Below are 12381 nucleotides of genomic sequence, written 5' to 3'. Positions count from 1 at the left end.
GAAAATATAACATGCAACAACACAACGCCAGTCTGGGACAGATGTACTACAGAGCTCAGTGGACGGATGGCATGGAACATGTTTATCTCTTGCTCGGAACAGACTCGTTGAAATCGTAAGGAATCGGAGCATAAACACCTGCATTTCTGCAGCCGATGATGTTCTTTATGTCATTTCCACTAGCCTCAATTAATTTCACCAACAGAGGATTTTATGTAGTCGGAGCGGGAAGAGGAAACAAGTACAAAAGTATCAGATCCTGGGGTGTCTGAGCCCTTGGAGTGCTGTGTTGTGGTGTGGGAGGTGGGAAAGTGATTTTGGTATGAGGTTAAAGGGTGGTGTGGTGTGGTGTGGATTTGCTAGCCTGCTGGAATGAAGCTTGACGTGTCTGGAAGTCGTCTGTGAGACTGACAGACAGAGGGTCCCACATCTAAAAAGTAAAAGCGGTCGAGGGTCGGATGCGTTACTCTGTAGAAAAATGCCAGTTATATCGGCAGATACACAACCAAATAACAAGTTTATGCAATAAAAACCGAAACAGACGTAATCCCGAAAGCTACAATGAAGGAGTTCCGGAAGTTGCTAGTATTGTTAATTTAGCATTTATCTGCAAGATTGGTGGATCTTCGTTTACCGGTACTTTTCAGCATTTAGCTACAAGAAATCTAATAGTACTCCAGTGATTTATAGTATTAACGATTCGCTAGATATTTTATCATTTCCATTGATGTTTTGGAGTTTAAGGTCGTCAGCGGCTTTCTAGCGATTTTTAGAGCAAACTTAGCGTATTATGCCAGCTGCCTAAACTCATGGTGCAAGTAGGTGAGCCCAGGATATTTATATTATGAACTGTCATGAGGAGCTTGCTTTATCATTTACTTAGTATATCGCATGAATCACAATATTCATTCTGATGGCAGCTGTGAATGTATATTGTAGGCACTATTGAAGGTTAACATATGATACCCGTTACATTATTATTATTTTTTTATTTGGTCTCTTACTACCGGTACCGTAGGCTTACATGTATTTAGTGTTTACGTCATGTGTGGTGCTGAGCCCTAAACTACACACACAGGCATCATTGGGTCTATAATGATTTGAGATGATACCCTATAGGGTGTACTCGTATGGTTGAGTGCAAGTGAGGGAAGTGTTTAAGGTGTTGCCAGGTCTCCAAAGGCCTGGGTGGACCTAAACCCCATTCTGGGGAGGCCTATTACACTACTTCCACATATTGTATAACCAGTAGGCTCAGAGAGGCCAATGTCTAGGCCTTAAGACAGGTTGGGGAGATGGTCCTTCAGGTCCTGATTCAAGATGAATTTGGTAAAGTTTTAGCTCAGAGATATCCATTTTATCTCTTGGTCTGTCCAGAATCGGATGAAATGTACTTCTTAATAAGATTAGCCTTGCAAAACAAAACCTCATCTTAACTGTCTTTAACCTAACCTAAAATACTTTGTAGGTATACACTCCCAGGTGGCTTTTAGAAGGACTCCATCATCATGGATAACAAGCTTTTCCATCAGGTTTTTTTTTTTTTTTTCCATCAGCAGCCTTGAAATTGCCACTAATAGCCTATCATGTTGCCTGGGAAAATTTGCCAGAAAATATGATCATTATACCATACTGCATTTTTCCTTGTGCCAGTAATGTGCCGTTCTTCAATAAGACCCTCAACCTTATACATAATTATTCATAGGGGCTTGTCCTGTAATATAAAATATTAGACTTATGTGCTTGGACACTGTACTGGTCTGAATGTAAGAGGATGGGTGGATAGGACTGAATCCAGTGGGCCTTAGATGTCACCTAATGCTTTTATTCAGCTTAGGATAAACCTTTTGAACTGAAGAGGTTAGATGTAGCCTAGATAAACCTCTCCAATATGAAAGTCTTTTTTTTTTTAGCATAGTAATATTGTCACAGCAGCAGCCAGAGTACTGGTAGTAGTAATTGTAGCCTCAAATTCATGTGAAATGTGAACTTGCTGGACTGTAGATTGAAGTTGCCTGTCTTCTGCGGACCACCATCTTTTCTTGGGGGATAGGGAGGGAAATGAGGAATGTTCCTATAACCAGGCAGCTCCACCATCCTGTCATATCTGCCACTCTGTCCATTGCCAGCACCTGCAAAGAAAGAAAGATGTCAGCCTGTTTCAGTCTGGTGTTGTATTTTTTTTAGTATATTTTTGCTGCAAGTAGACAATTTTACTTAAGTAAGGGGAGACTCCTGGAACTAGAGGGATTAAATATGGGCTTCATTACCCCCCTCACTACCAGAGGTCCTTCCAAAGGTAAATCAGGTTGTCTAGAAGTAGCAAGAATAAAGTAATAAAAGATGTCATTGGACAGATAGGGTGTGATAACTCACTGTTGTTATATTCCCCTCTCCCCATCCCCTATGTCCTCTGGTGGAAAAACGGCTGATCCGTTGGTGTGGCTGATTGTCAACTAATACCGAGCCCACCATGAGTCATGGATATGGCCCTGGTTACAGCACTGGCAGTCCTCGTTATAAGTAGCCTCTTCAACCATCCTTTTTTGCTAGGAGGGCTATAGAAGATTAAGGAATACTTATACTGTAATTGTCTATTAAAGTTCCATTGCCACATTTGAGATTGATTTACCATTATCTTCCAGTTCACAGTATTGATTTCATATAGAAAGTGATAATTTAGAAGACATCTTTGCCTTACAACATTTTACTTACAACAAGGATTAACATTTCGCAGACAACAAGGATTAACATTTTTCAAACAACAAGGATTAACTCTGAATGTAAAGACTGATTTACTGGTATACCAGTTACTGGAACACTCACAACACTCCTAAATCAGTTGTTGTTGTGGCTCCAGGTCACCAGTTTAGGACTGTGACCATACTGTACTGCAGCTGGGACTGAAATGGAATGCTAATTGCTTTCTCAGTATCCTTGTAAGTAATGGTGTCCTTTTCTTTCAGAATTTCAGTGTTTCAGCAAGAAGCAGCAGCGTGGTTAATACTGTAAAAGCAAAAACATCAGTCAAGTTTGTTAGACTGTGATTAAAGTCATGTTAAGAAATGCAGTAAGTATGTGTACACTAAGCAGTAGTCTTAGTAATGCACAAGTCCTGTACTGTACATTATAGTACACTGACTGATGCACAACAGTTAGCTTATTTGTAAGATCTCACATCTTAAAATCATGCACTATATGGCAGTTTTACATGTTCTGTACTGTACAATGCTTCAGAAGTACCATAATATACAGTAATATTAGGGCAGCATTCTCTTAAGCAAAGGTGTATGCTAATTTTCAGATACAGTGTATGTGATTATAAAATAACAGTGTGCAGTATCTTACAGTGCTTGTATTTCTGGTTCGAGACTCATGTGATGTACACCTGGTGGACTGCAGGTTGAAGATGCCCTTTTCCTGGAACCCACCATCCTCTTTTCTGAGGATATGGAAGGAGCTTGCAGATATCTGTATACCATAACTGACAGCTGCATTGTTATATGAGTGCTGCCATACAGTACATGTTTATAATCAAGATGTTTGAAGTGTCAGTAAATTGATATGTCTGTTTACTTAATTTAAAAGCAGTTTTATTAAAGCACTGGTTACAGTTCAGTAATTTGAGTAGATTTGCCAAGATGTCTAGCTTATGAAGGATTGTATAAATTAAGGTTATATGCTTAGAACTCAAAACAAAGTAACCAAGGGGGAAAAGGAAGCCTCATCCTTCCTCCCCCCTTTTTGTTTTTTTACATTATTACTGAATGTTTATGGTTATTAGATGTGATTAGCTTACATCTTACATTACAGCATCAGTCAGCAGTGATGTAAAAGGACCAGGCATATTCTGTGTTTGTCTCATGCTTATGAAATTATCATACAAAAACTGGAGGTCTCCCATCTCCCCCATGATTTATCTCCCTCATTACAGTGAGATCCTACATACCGGTATTTTTTCATGCCACTACCAAATAATTTTAACCCCTTGTGTGTTCACCCTCCCCCTCCCCCACTATCTCTTGACAATGTATTCTGGTTGTAAGAGTCCAAGTGGTTAGTTTCTTTCAATCCAACATATTTTTGTGCTTATTCTTGATGCTGTATCTTACATCTCCAGTTTGAAAAGTCTGCCAAGTGAATACAATCATCTGGTGTTGGCAAGAATAAAGTAAGAATGCTGTCTTTGGGTTGAAGGGGTTAAATATATGGTCATTAGTACTGGATGGGAATGTTATTACGTATGGTGCTTGCAGGTACAGAGTATGGGTGTGTGTGTGCGGGGTGTGTGCATGCAGCCAGCTAGGATGTGGAGGCGGCCAGTGCATACATCTGTCACTCAGTCCAGAGAGGTGACAGACAACGTGGGAGAAAGTAGTGTGATTGAGGATGGCATGCAGACACACCGAGTTGAGAGACTAGAAAAAAGTAAATGAGGTTATCGTTGTACACTTATTAAACTGTCTTTTTTTTTTTCTTCTTCTTTTTTTTTAATCCATCCAGCTTTGGGTATATCTTTTGTTTTTATTTTTATTTTTATTTGTTTTTATGATAAATTATTTCATTCAGTTTTGGGTAGATCTGTAGTGAAAAGGTTAGAAACAGTGTCCGTCAGTTGCTTCAGTAGAATGACATGTGTTTCATGGTGTTTCATTTATATAACGGACTAACTGGGGGAAAGCCAGTTTGTTAAAGCCGATAGTCTGTTATATCCAATGGTCCCCTCAAGGTGGGATTTCAAGCATGTTTGAAAATAATTGAATATAATTGCATATTCTAGTACTAGAAATGAAAGCTTTACTAATTTTACACTAACTTCGCACATAACTTTGTCCTTTTGGAGCTTATTTCACATCCTTGTCAGAGTACCTCTTCACTACTAGTACAGTACAGTGAACTCTCAGATTTGGTGAGTTTTTATTTGGTGAATTCACTTTTGGCGATGGAATGGGATCGTACACAACACTCTAATTTGGCGAAAGAAATCTCACATTTGGCGAGTTGTTTATAATAAAAATATGCTAAAAATATATTTTGTGCCAATTAATTTCAACAGTTTTTTTTATTAATCTGAATTAATTTAAACAAAATTTACTTTGTATTGTGAAATTCGTCTTGTCTTCTCAAACCTCTTGAAGTAGCCAGATTGTGCCACAGGTAGCGAATTGGGCTACTTTTGGAAGCCTATGCCACTAAATTTAGAATTTCGCTATATATATACAGTATAGATAGATAGATAGATATATACTGTACATAATTATGTTGGGCAACTTTATACTGAAATTCGCTACTCGTGAGGCCTGTTTCCGCTTCTTTTGGTCAAAAGACTCTGGGAACCCTGGTTCCAAGATATCTTTGTTTACACTTTTCTGCCAGCCACTGTCACGTGCAGTACACTTCTCAGCCAACCACCTTCACGTGTACAGCATTTTGTCTGTGTTTTATTGTGATTCCTACCTGTGCTGAGGACTTGTGAACACATAATGGCTGATGAAACACAGAAATGTGGGATGGGTGACCTTGGCAGACCACCAACTAAGGCATCCACGCACCATACACTACGCTTACATCAAGCCCATTATTTTATTTTCTTATGTGAGTTTTTCTGTTTTGTATTGTTTCTTGGCTAAAATAAATTAAACTGAATCATGTTATGTGTGTTTATCACATGATTTACACTCAGTAATAGTGTAATATAGGTGGAAAATCAGTCCAGTCATGCATGCTCAGAACCAATTTATTTTTTGCCCATTAGTTATTCAGTTCAGATTTGGCGAATTCTAGTTTGGGGAGGTTTTTTTCGCACCTATTACTAGCCAAATGTGAGAGTTCACTGTACAATATTTCTGTAGTCTGTTACTGTATCACAACTCAGCAGTCCTGATGGGGAGAAGGCAATTTCAGGCCAGGGTAGAATAAAAAGGATAGGAAACGTGTATTGAGACCCATGTGCCCCATTTAATGGACGTTGTTTGTTAAAGCCAACGGAAGTTCAGTGGCCTCCATAGTGTCCATTAAATTTGATATCCCATGTGTTGAGATCTGTTAAAGCAAGGTTTGGCACTTGCTGTTATTTTTGGCTAACATATTGTCTTACTTTGTTTGCATGTGTCAGCGCTGAACCAGGTGGTGCTTCTAGGCCGTGTTGGCGGCAACCCAGAGAAACGTGGAACAGAGGAGCGTCCTGTTGTTACCTTCTCCCTTGCCACACATACTAATTATCGCAGGGATGAAGGTATGTTGTAGTGTTGCTTGACTTTTGACAGAATGTACATTAATTTCAGGTGCATGGAGTCTTGGTAAGCCAAGACAGTGAATGGAAGGCACATGAGTATTTTACCAGGTTGAGGTTGATTACAATCACAAATGACACATGCCCAGCTTGTAGATAAGCCCACAGTTTATAACATACATCATGGAGCACTGCATAGCACATCCCACACTAAAATGCTGGCCCAATCAGTGGTGTAAGGAATCTATGGGACAACCCTGCAGGGGTAGCAGCTTACCTGCAGTCAACAGATAACCCCATAAAAGCATCTTCTTACCTGCAGTTGACGAATCTGTTCAGTCAGATGGACTGAGGTTGAGCAACAACAACAATGTGTTGATTTCTTGTGACAGGAGGTGTGGTAGGCCTTGAAGAAGGTGAGTGGTTATGGTAAACGAGTGTATGATGGAGTGTGGTACTGTTTGGAAGTTAATCAAGCTGCAAAATGGAGGGGTTGATGTTAATGTTGTTGTAGGCATAGGTTCATCTAGACATAACCAAGTGGACTGAATATTAAAGATTCCTTTCTGCCATCTACTATCCTCCTCTTGGGGATTAAGGAGTGTGCTGCAGGGTATTTGTATAACTGGACAGTTAAATCATCCAAGTATATTCGGTCCACACTGGAAGACACCACTCTTCAGAACCATTAACAGATAAATTGGCAAAAAAAAATAAATAAAATAAAATAAAATAAATAAATAAAAAATAAATAAATAAAAATGAAGAAAAATATTCCTTGATAATAAGACGTCTGTTATGGAGGTTTGCTTTTCCTGTAAGTTGGTCGAGATCCATTTTAATGCATGCCCTGGTCTACCACCTCTTTGAATTTGTGATACTGACAGCTTTAGGTTGCACTCTCTTTTGAACTTAAGTGTGTGTGTGTGTGTGTATATATATATACCCGGTATACATATATATATATATATATGTATATATACATACATATATACATACAGTCATCCCTTAACATTCGCCGGGGTTAGGTAACAGAGACACCCACGAATGTAAAAAATCCGCGGATATCTGCTGCCCCCCCTTAAAAACACCTCAGGACCCCCCATTTCCTTATATAACTAAAGAAAAACCCTATGTGCATGTTTACAACCACTTTATTTAATACAAGAACACTAAACAACTACTTTATTTAATACTATCTATCTATCTGTCTATTGCCGGACGCCTCAATCCCGTTTGGGGTGGCCACAAACAAATCGCCTCCACGTCGTCCTGTCCCCCGCCATTTCACTGCCCTGCTCCCAACTCACACCCCCCTCTCTCATATACCTCTCCACCCCATCCCTCCGTCTCATCCTCGGCCTCCCCCTCCCTCTTTCCCCCTCCACCTCACTCACATACACTCTCTTCGTCAGTCTTTCACCCTCCATCCTCTCCACATGGCCAAACCACCTCAGTGTGTTCCTCATAACACTTCCTATCACATCCACATCCACACCACAACACTCCTTTATATCCTCATTCATCAGCCTGTCTCTCCATGTGACTCCACAGGCTCCTCTTAAATAACTCATTTCCACTGCTCTCACTCTTGACTTGTGTCCTTCCAGCAACGTCCAGGCTTCACTTCCATACGTTAGAGTTGGTATCACAATACTGTCATGTAGTAACTTTTTCACTTCCATGCTCACTTCCTTGTTTCTTATCACTGCTTTCAAAGAACCAGCAACCTCTCTTCCCTGCTGTGCCCTTTCAAGCACTTCACCCTCCAAACCTTCATCCTTACTCATCACACTACCCAAGTACTTAAACGTACTCACATTTTCCAATTCCTTACCATCCAACCTCGCTGTACATTCACTGACTTCACCTCTCTCAAAGACCATCACTTTCACCTTTAGATTCCGTTTCTTGCACACTCTCCCAAACTCCTCCACCAAGCCTTGCAGCTCCCCTTCGTCTTCATTCAACAACACAGTATCATCTGCAAACAACAGTACAGGGAGTTTCCAAACACTACCCTCTCTCACCAGGGCCACTCCAACATCCACTACCCTACCTTGTACCTCTTTTATTACCCCATCCATGAACAGATTGAACAACCATGGAGACATGACACATCCCTGTTTCAAGCCAACCTCCAAAGAGAAAAATTCACTTAGTTCACCATCCAGACGCACTGCAGCTTTAACACCATCATACATACTCTTCACAGCATTCAACAACTTTCCATCTACTCCATATATTCTTAATACTTTCCACAATCCTTGTCTATCCATCCTGTCATATGGTTTCTCCAAATCCATGAAAGCCGCATACAACTTCTTTCCCTTCTCAAGAAACTTTTCCACTAAAGATCTAAGAATGAATATCTGATCTACACAACCTCTTCCCTTCCTAAAGCCTCCCTGTTCTTCTCCAACTAATTCCTCTGTTCTTTCTCTAACTCTGTCAATAAGTATCCTACCATACACTTTTCCTGTTATACTAAGAAGACAAATGCCCCTATGATTACCACACACTTCTTTTTCCCCTTTTCCTTTGTACAAGGGAATAATTATACCTGACTTCCAATCCTCCGGGACTCGACCTTCCTCCCAGGCCAATCTGCACATCTTCCACATCCATTCTACTACTCTCTCTCCCCCATGCTTCAGCATTTCACCACACATTCCATCAATTCCTGGGGCTTTCCCCAATTTAACTTTCTTCATTGCTTCTACAACTTCTACCCTTCTAATTTCTTCCTGTCTTCTCACCTCCCTCCTTCTCGAAGCCATTCCCCAGCCACTTATACTCGCATTTCTTCCATCCTGTATGTTCAACAATTCCTTAAAGTGTTCTCTCCATCTGCTCACTTTTTCTTCCTTCTCTACTAGTAATCTACCATTTTCATTTTTCACTCCCCTGCTAACCTCACTTCCACCCTGTCTTCCTCTCTTCACCTCTTTCCAGAACATTTTCTTACATTTCCTCCACTTTACACTCAAATTCCTTCCAAATTCCTCATCCACTCTCTTCATACTCTCTCTTACTAATCTTTTCACCTCTCTCTTTCTTTCTACATATAACTCTCTCTTCCGCTTCTCAACTTCTTCCACGCCCCTATTTCTCATCCATTCATTGTATGCTTTCTTCTTTTGTGCCACAGCCTGTCTCACCTCTTCAGTCCACCACGCTGTTCCTTGCACCCCCCTCCGTCTTCTCTTCCTCCCACACACCACATCACATGCTGCACATATTTCTGAAAATATCCTGCACACACCTTCCACGTCCCCCATCTGCTCCAATTCATTTTTGCCCAATCGTTCCTCCACTTCTCTCTTTATTTAATAGAAGAACACTAAAAGTTGAAAATAATGAATAGTGTACTCCTGCATGGCCTCTTCTGACAACTGTGCTCATCCCATCTGCCTCCAGAAGGAAGAGTGTTGCAGTATATTTCATTCACTGGATAATGCCATTACTGTACTAAAACAGCCATGAACTGTGCCTGGGATAATGCTGCAGAGTCAGCAGAGTTCAATGAGATTATTATTATTATTTTTTTTCTGTAGCCATCTGCGGATATTCAAAACCGTGAATGTTAAAACCACTAATATTAAGGGATGACTGTATGTATATATATTTCATTCATTCATTCATCATCTAATCCAGTGTTGCCCCATGAGGAGCTTAGGAGCCTGTGGCTAGGCAAGTTGGTCCTGACATTTAAGATGAGAGTGACCAGCCTCACTCATCCATGAGTGGCATTATGTGACCAATAAACCCCAGCCACCCCATGGATATAAACCTACACTGGCTCAATCCAATTGTAGCGCCATAATTACTCACTAAACCACCAGGCACCATAATTTGGTTATATGGTTACCACCCAGCATAGTAAATGGTTTCCAGGTGTATAGGAAACCGTTTGGCGTGTCCCTCAGCGTAGAGTCACTCATAGACTGAAGTAAGAATGGAGGAAAGAAAGACAGAAGAAGAAGGATGGAAAGAAGGAAGGAATAAGGGACAGGGCAGGCACCCAAGAGCAGCGCTACATCGAGTGAGTGGATGGTGAGTGCCCCCACCAACCACTCAGTATATTTACTTATTTACTTTCCCCTCTTCCCCCCCCATCACTCCACTAAAGTTTTTGCACTTCACCTGCAGATCTGATCCAACAAACTGACTGGCACCGCATTGCAGTATTCAAACCCTATCTGAGGGAGTCAGTGTACCGGTACTTAGGGCGTGGGCAAAGGGTCATGGTGCAGGGCAGGATTGGGTACCTCGAGCGACGTGACCCTGAGAGTAACCAGCTGCTTATGAAAACTGCAACCATTGTTGCTGATGATGTGATATTCTTTAATAAGAGTTCCTCAGATTATTAGCGAACTGTGATGGACTGGAGCAACCTACAATAAGTAGTAGCAGACAGGTTGCTCCCCATGAGGAGCATAGGAGACTGGGGCTAGGCATGTTGGTCCTGACATTTAAGATGAGAGTGACCAGCCTCACTCGGCCCTGAGTGGCATTATGTGAGCAGTAAACCCCAACCACCCCTTCGATATAAACCTTCACCGGCTCAGTCCAATTAGAGTGCCGTAATTACTCACTAAACCACCAGGCTCCAAAATTTGGTTATATGGTTACCACCCGGCGTACGAAATGGTTTCCTGGTGTACAGGAAACCATTTGGCATGTCACTCAGTGTAGAGTTACCCACAGGCAGAAGGAAGAGGAAAGAAGGAAGGAAAGAAAGACAGACGAGGGAGTGTAAAGTTACCTGTTTAACCCTTTCAGGTCTCACATAGGTCCCAATGTCATGTTTGACAGCCCTTTTTTTTTTTTTTTTAATTTAGGGTTTGCAAATAAAGAAAAAAATATCATATTCATGCATAGGGAAGTAATACACATCTGCGCATAAAATATTAGAGCTTTACTCACCATGCAAGTGCTGCAAAAATGATGGGAAGTTGCCTAGCAAGTGGTGTGTGGTAGTGTGGTGAGTATTGCTGGCTCGGTGGGTAAGTGATTTCTTGGTGTGTAGGTGATATGATTGCATTGTTTGTTTCCATGTTTTTCCATAAAAAACAGCGCACTAATATATGTACATTATATCTCACGTTATTTGTGAATGATTCTTGAGATGGGATCGGTGGGAGGTAGAGGGGTGGAGGAAGGGGGATATGAAAGGGAGGAGGGAGGTGAGAGAAAGAGAGGGGCCAATTGAGGGGTATGCTATGTATCCTTCAGAGCAGTAAAAATATATTGCAAACAATATTCTTTTGCTAAATGAATTTTTTTCATAACTGTCTGATACCAAAATAGTAAAAAATATTGCCAGATCAACAGTATAATAAAACCAATACATGCAACCCAACCCCCCTCCCATGATTAGCTCTTCCCAAACTGTGTAAACTAAAATATTGTGATCTGCGCATGCCTGGTAGAAGCAGAGGGGTCTGGGAAGCAGCTCGTATCCCTATTTCATTCACCAGCCGCACGCAACAGTTTTCATTCATGCCTTAATATGCTGCCACAGGAGTGGCAAGGAGACCCCTACCAAGAAAGCCACGATAGTGGCCAGAAGACCTGAAAGGATTAAACCAGTACACTTTACTTGTTACCGGTGAGCTGACATAGTGATTATTTTTGTACAGACAGTTAGTTGATGGTTGAGCTGAAAGGTTGGCTGTAACTCCAAACTTAGTTTTTAGACTAAGAAAAATATGTTCATTTTTAATAAAGAAAGTCTCATAATTATTTGTATGAGTTCAGTCAGCTGAAAAATGGAGAAGGTGTGGCTGTATTGCGTTTGTTTATTCTCCTGCCTACAGTTTTGCTTGTATCTCCATACTCCTTTTTCCCAAGTACTCCAGAATGTTGCACTTCCTGTCGGTGGTATAAACATACCAGCTAAGGCAAATTGAATAGTTATTTCACAAACTCTTTTCTTCGCTTTTTGAGATAGAAATATACTTGCTTCACAGTACTGTATTGAAAGTTAGAGATAATTTCCTTTCACACATATTGGTAAAAAACGGTCTCTGTAGCTCAAATAGGAACGATTTTATGAAGGAAAATTTTGCCTAACTAAGGCTGCAAAAACTGCTTCTGCCTATATTTTTGCTTCTACCTCCCTACTTCTTTTTCCCCAGTGTGCC

At 40.8% G+C, this 12381-nt stretch overlaps 1 protein-coding gene across 1 annotated transcript; it reads left to right on the top strand.

Annotated features, from left to right (window-relative positions):
- Positions 1-802: 802 nt before the first annotated feature.
- On the top strand, positions 803-11961 carry mtSSB (mitochondrial single stranded DNA-binding protein). Its single transcript, XM_080275716.1, has 5 exons — positions 803-822; positions 2967-3070; positions 4257-4428; positions 6116-6235; positions 10385-11961. The coding sequence occupies exons 2-5, from the start codon at positions 3056-3058 to the stop codon at positions 10603-10605; spliced, it is 528 nt and encodes a 175-aa protein (XP_080131842.1). The 5' UTR covers positions 803-822; positions 2967-3055; the 3' UTR covers positions 10606-11961.
- The last annotated feature ends 420 nt before the right edge of the window (positions 11962-12381 follow it).

Source organism: Coenobita brevimanus, chromosome 62, assembly GCF_032717465.1.
Source record: "Coenobita brevimanus isolate Jiangsu-jjx chromosome 62, ASM3271746v2, whole genome shotgun sequence".
In the NCBI taxonomy this organism is placed as follows: Eukaryota; Metazoa; Arthropoda; class Malacostraca; order Decapoda; family Coenobitidae; genus Coenobita; species Coenobita brevimanus.
This window is presented reverse-complemented; position numbering and strand designations above follow the sequence as displayed.

Excerpts from the sequence above, each read along its gene's own strand:
- mtSSB (XM_080275716.1), top strand. Across the intron at positions 4,429-6,115 it reads AGTTGAGAGACTAGAAAAAA|CGCTGAACCAGGTGGTGCTT; the intron begins GTAAATGAGGTT and ends TGCATGTGTCAG. Across the intron at positions 6,236-10,384 it reads TAATTATCGCAGGGATGAAG|ATCTGATCCAACAAACTGAC; the intron begins GTATGTTGTAGT and ends CTTCACCTGCAG.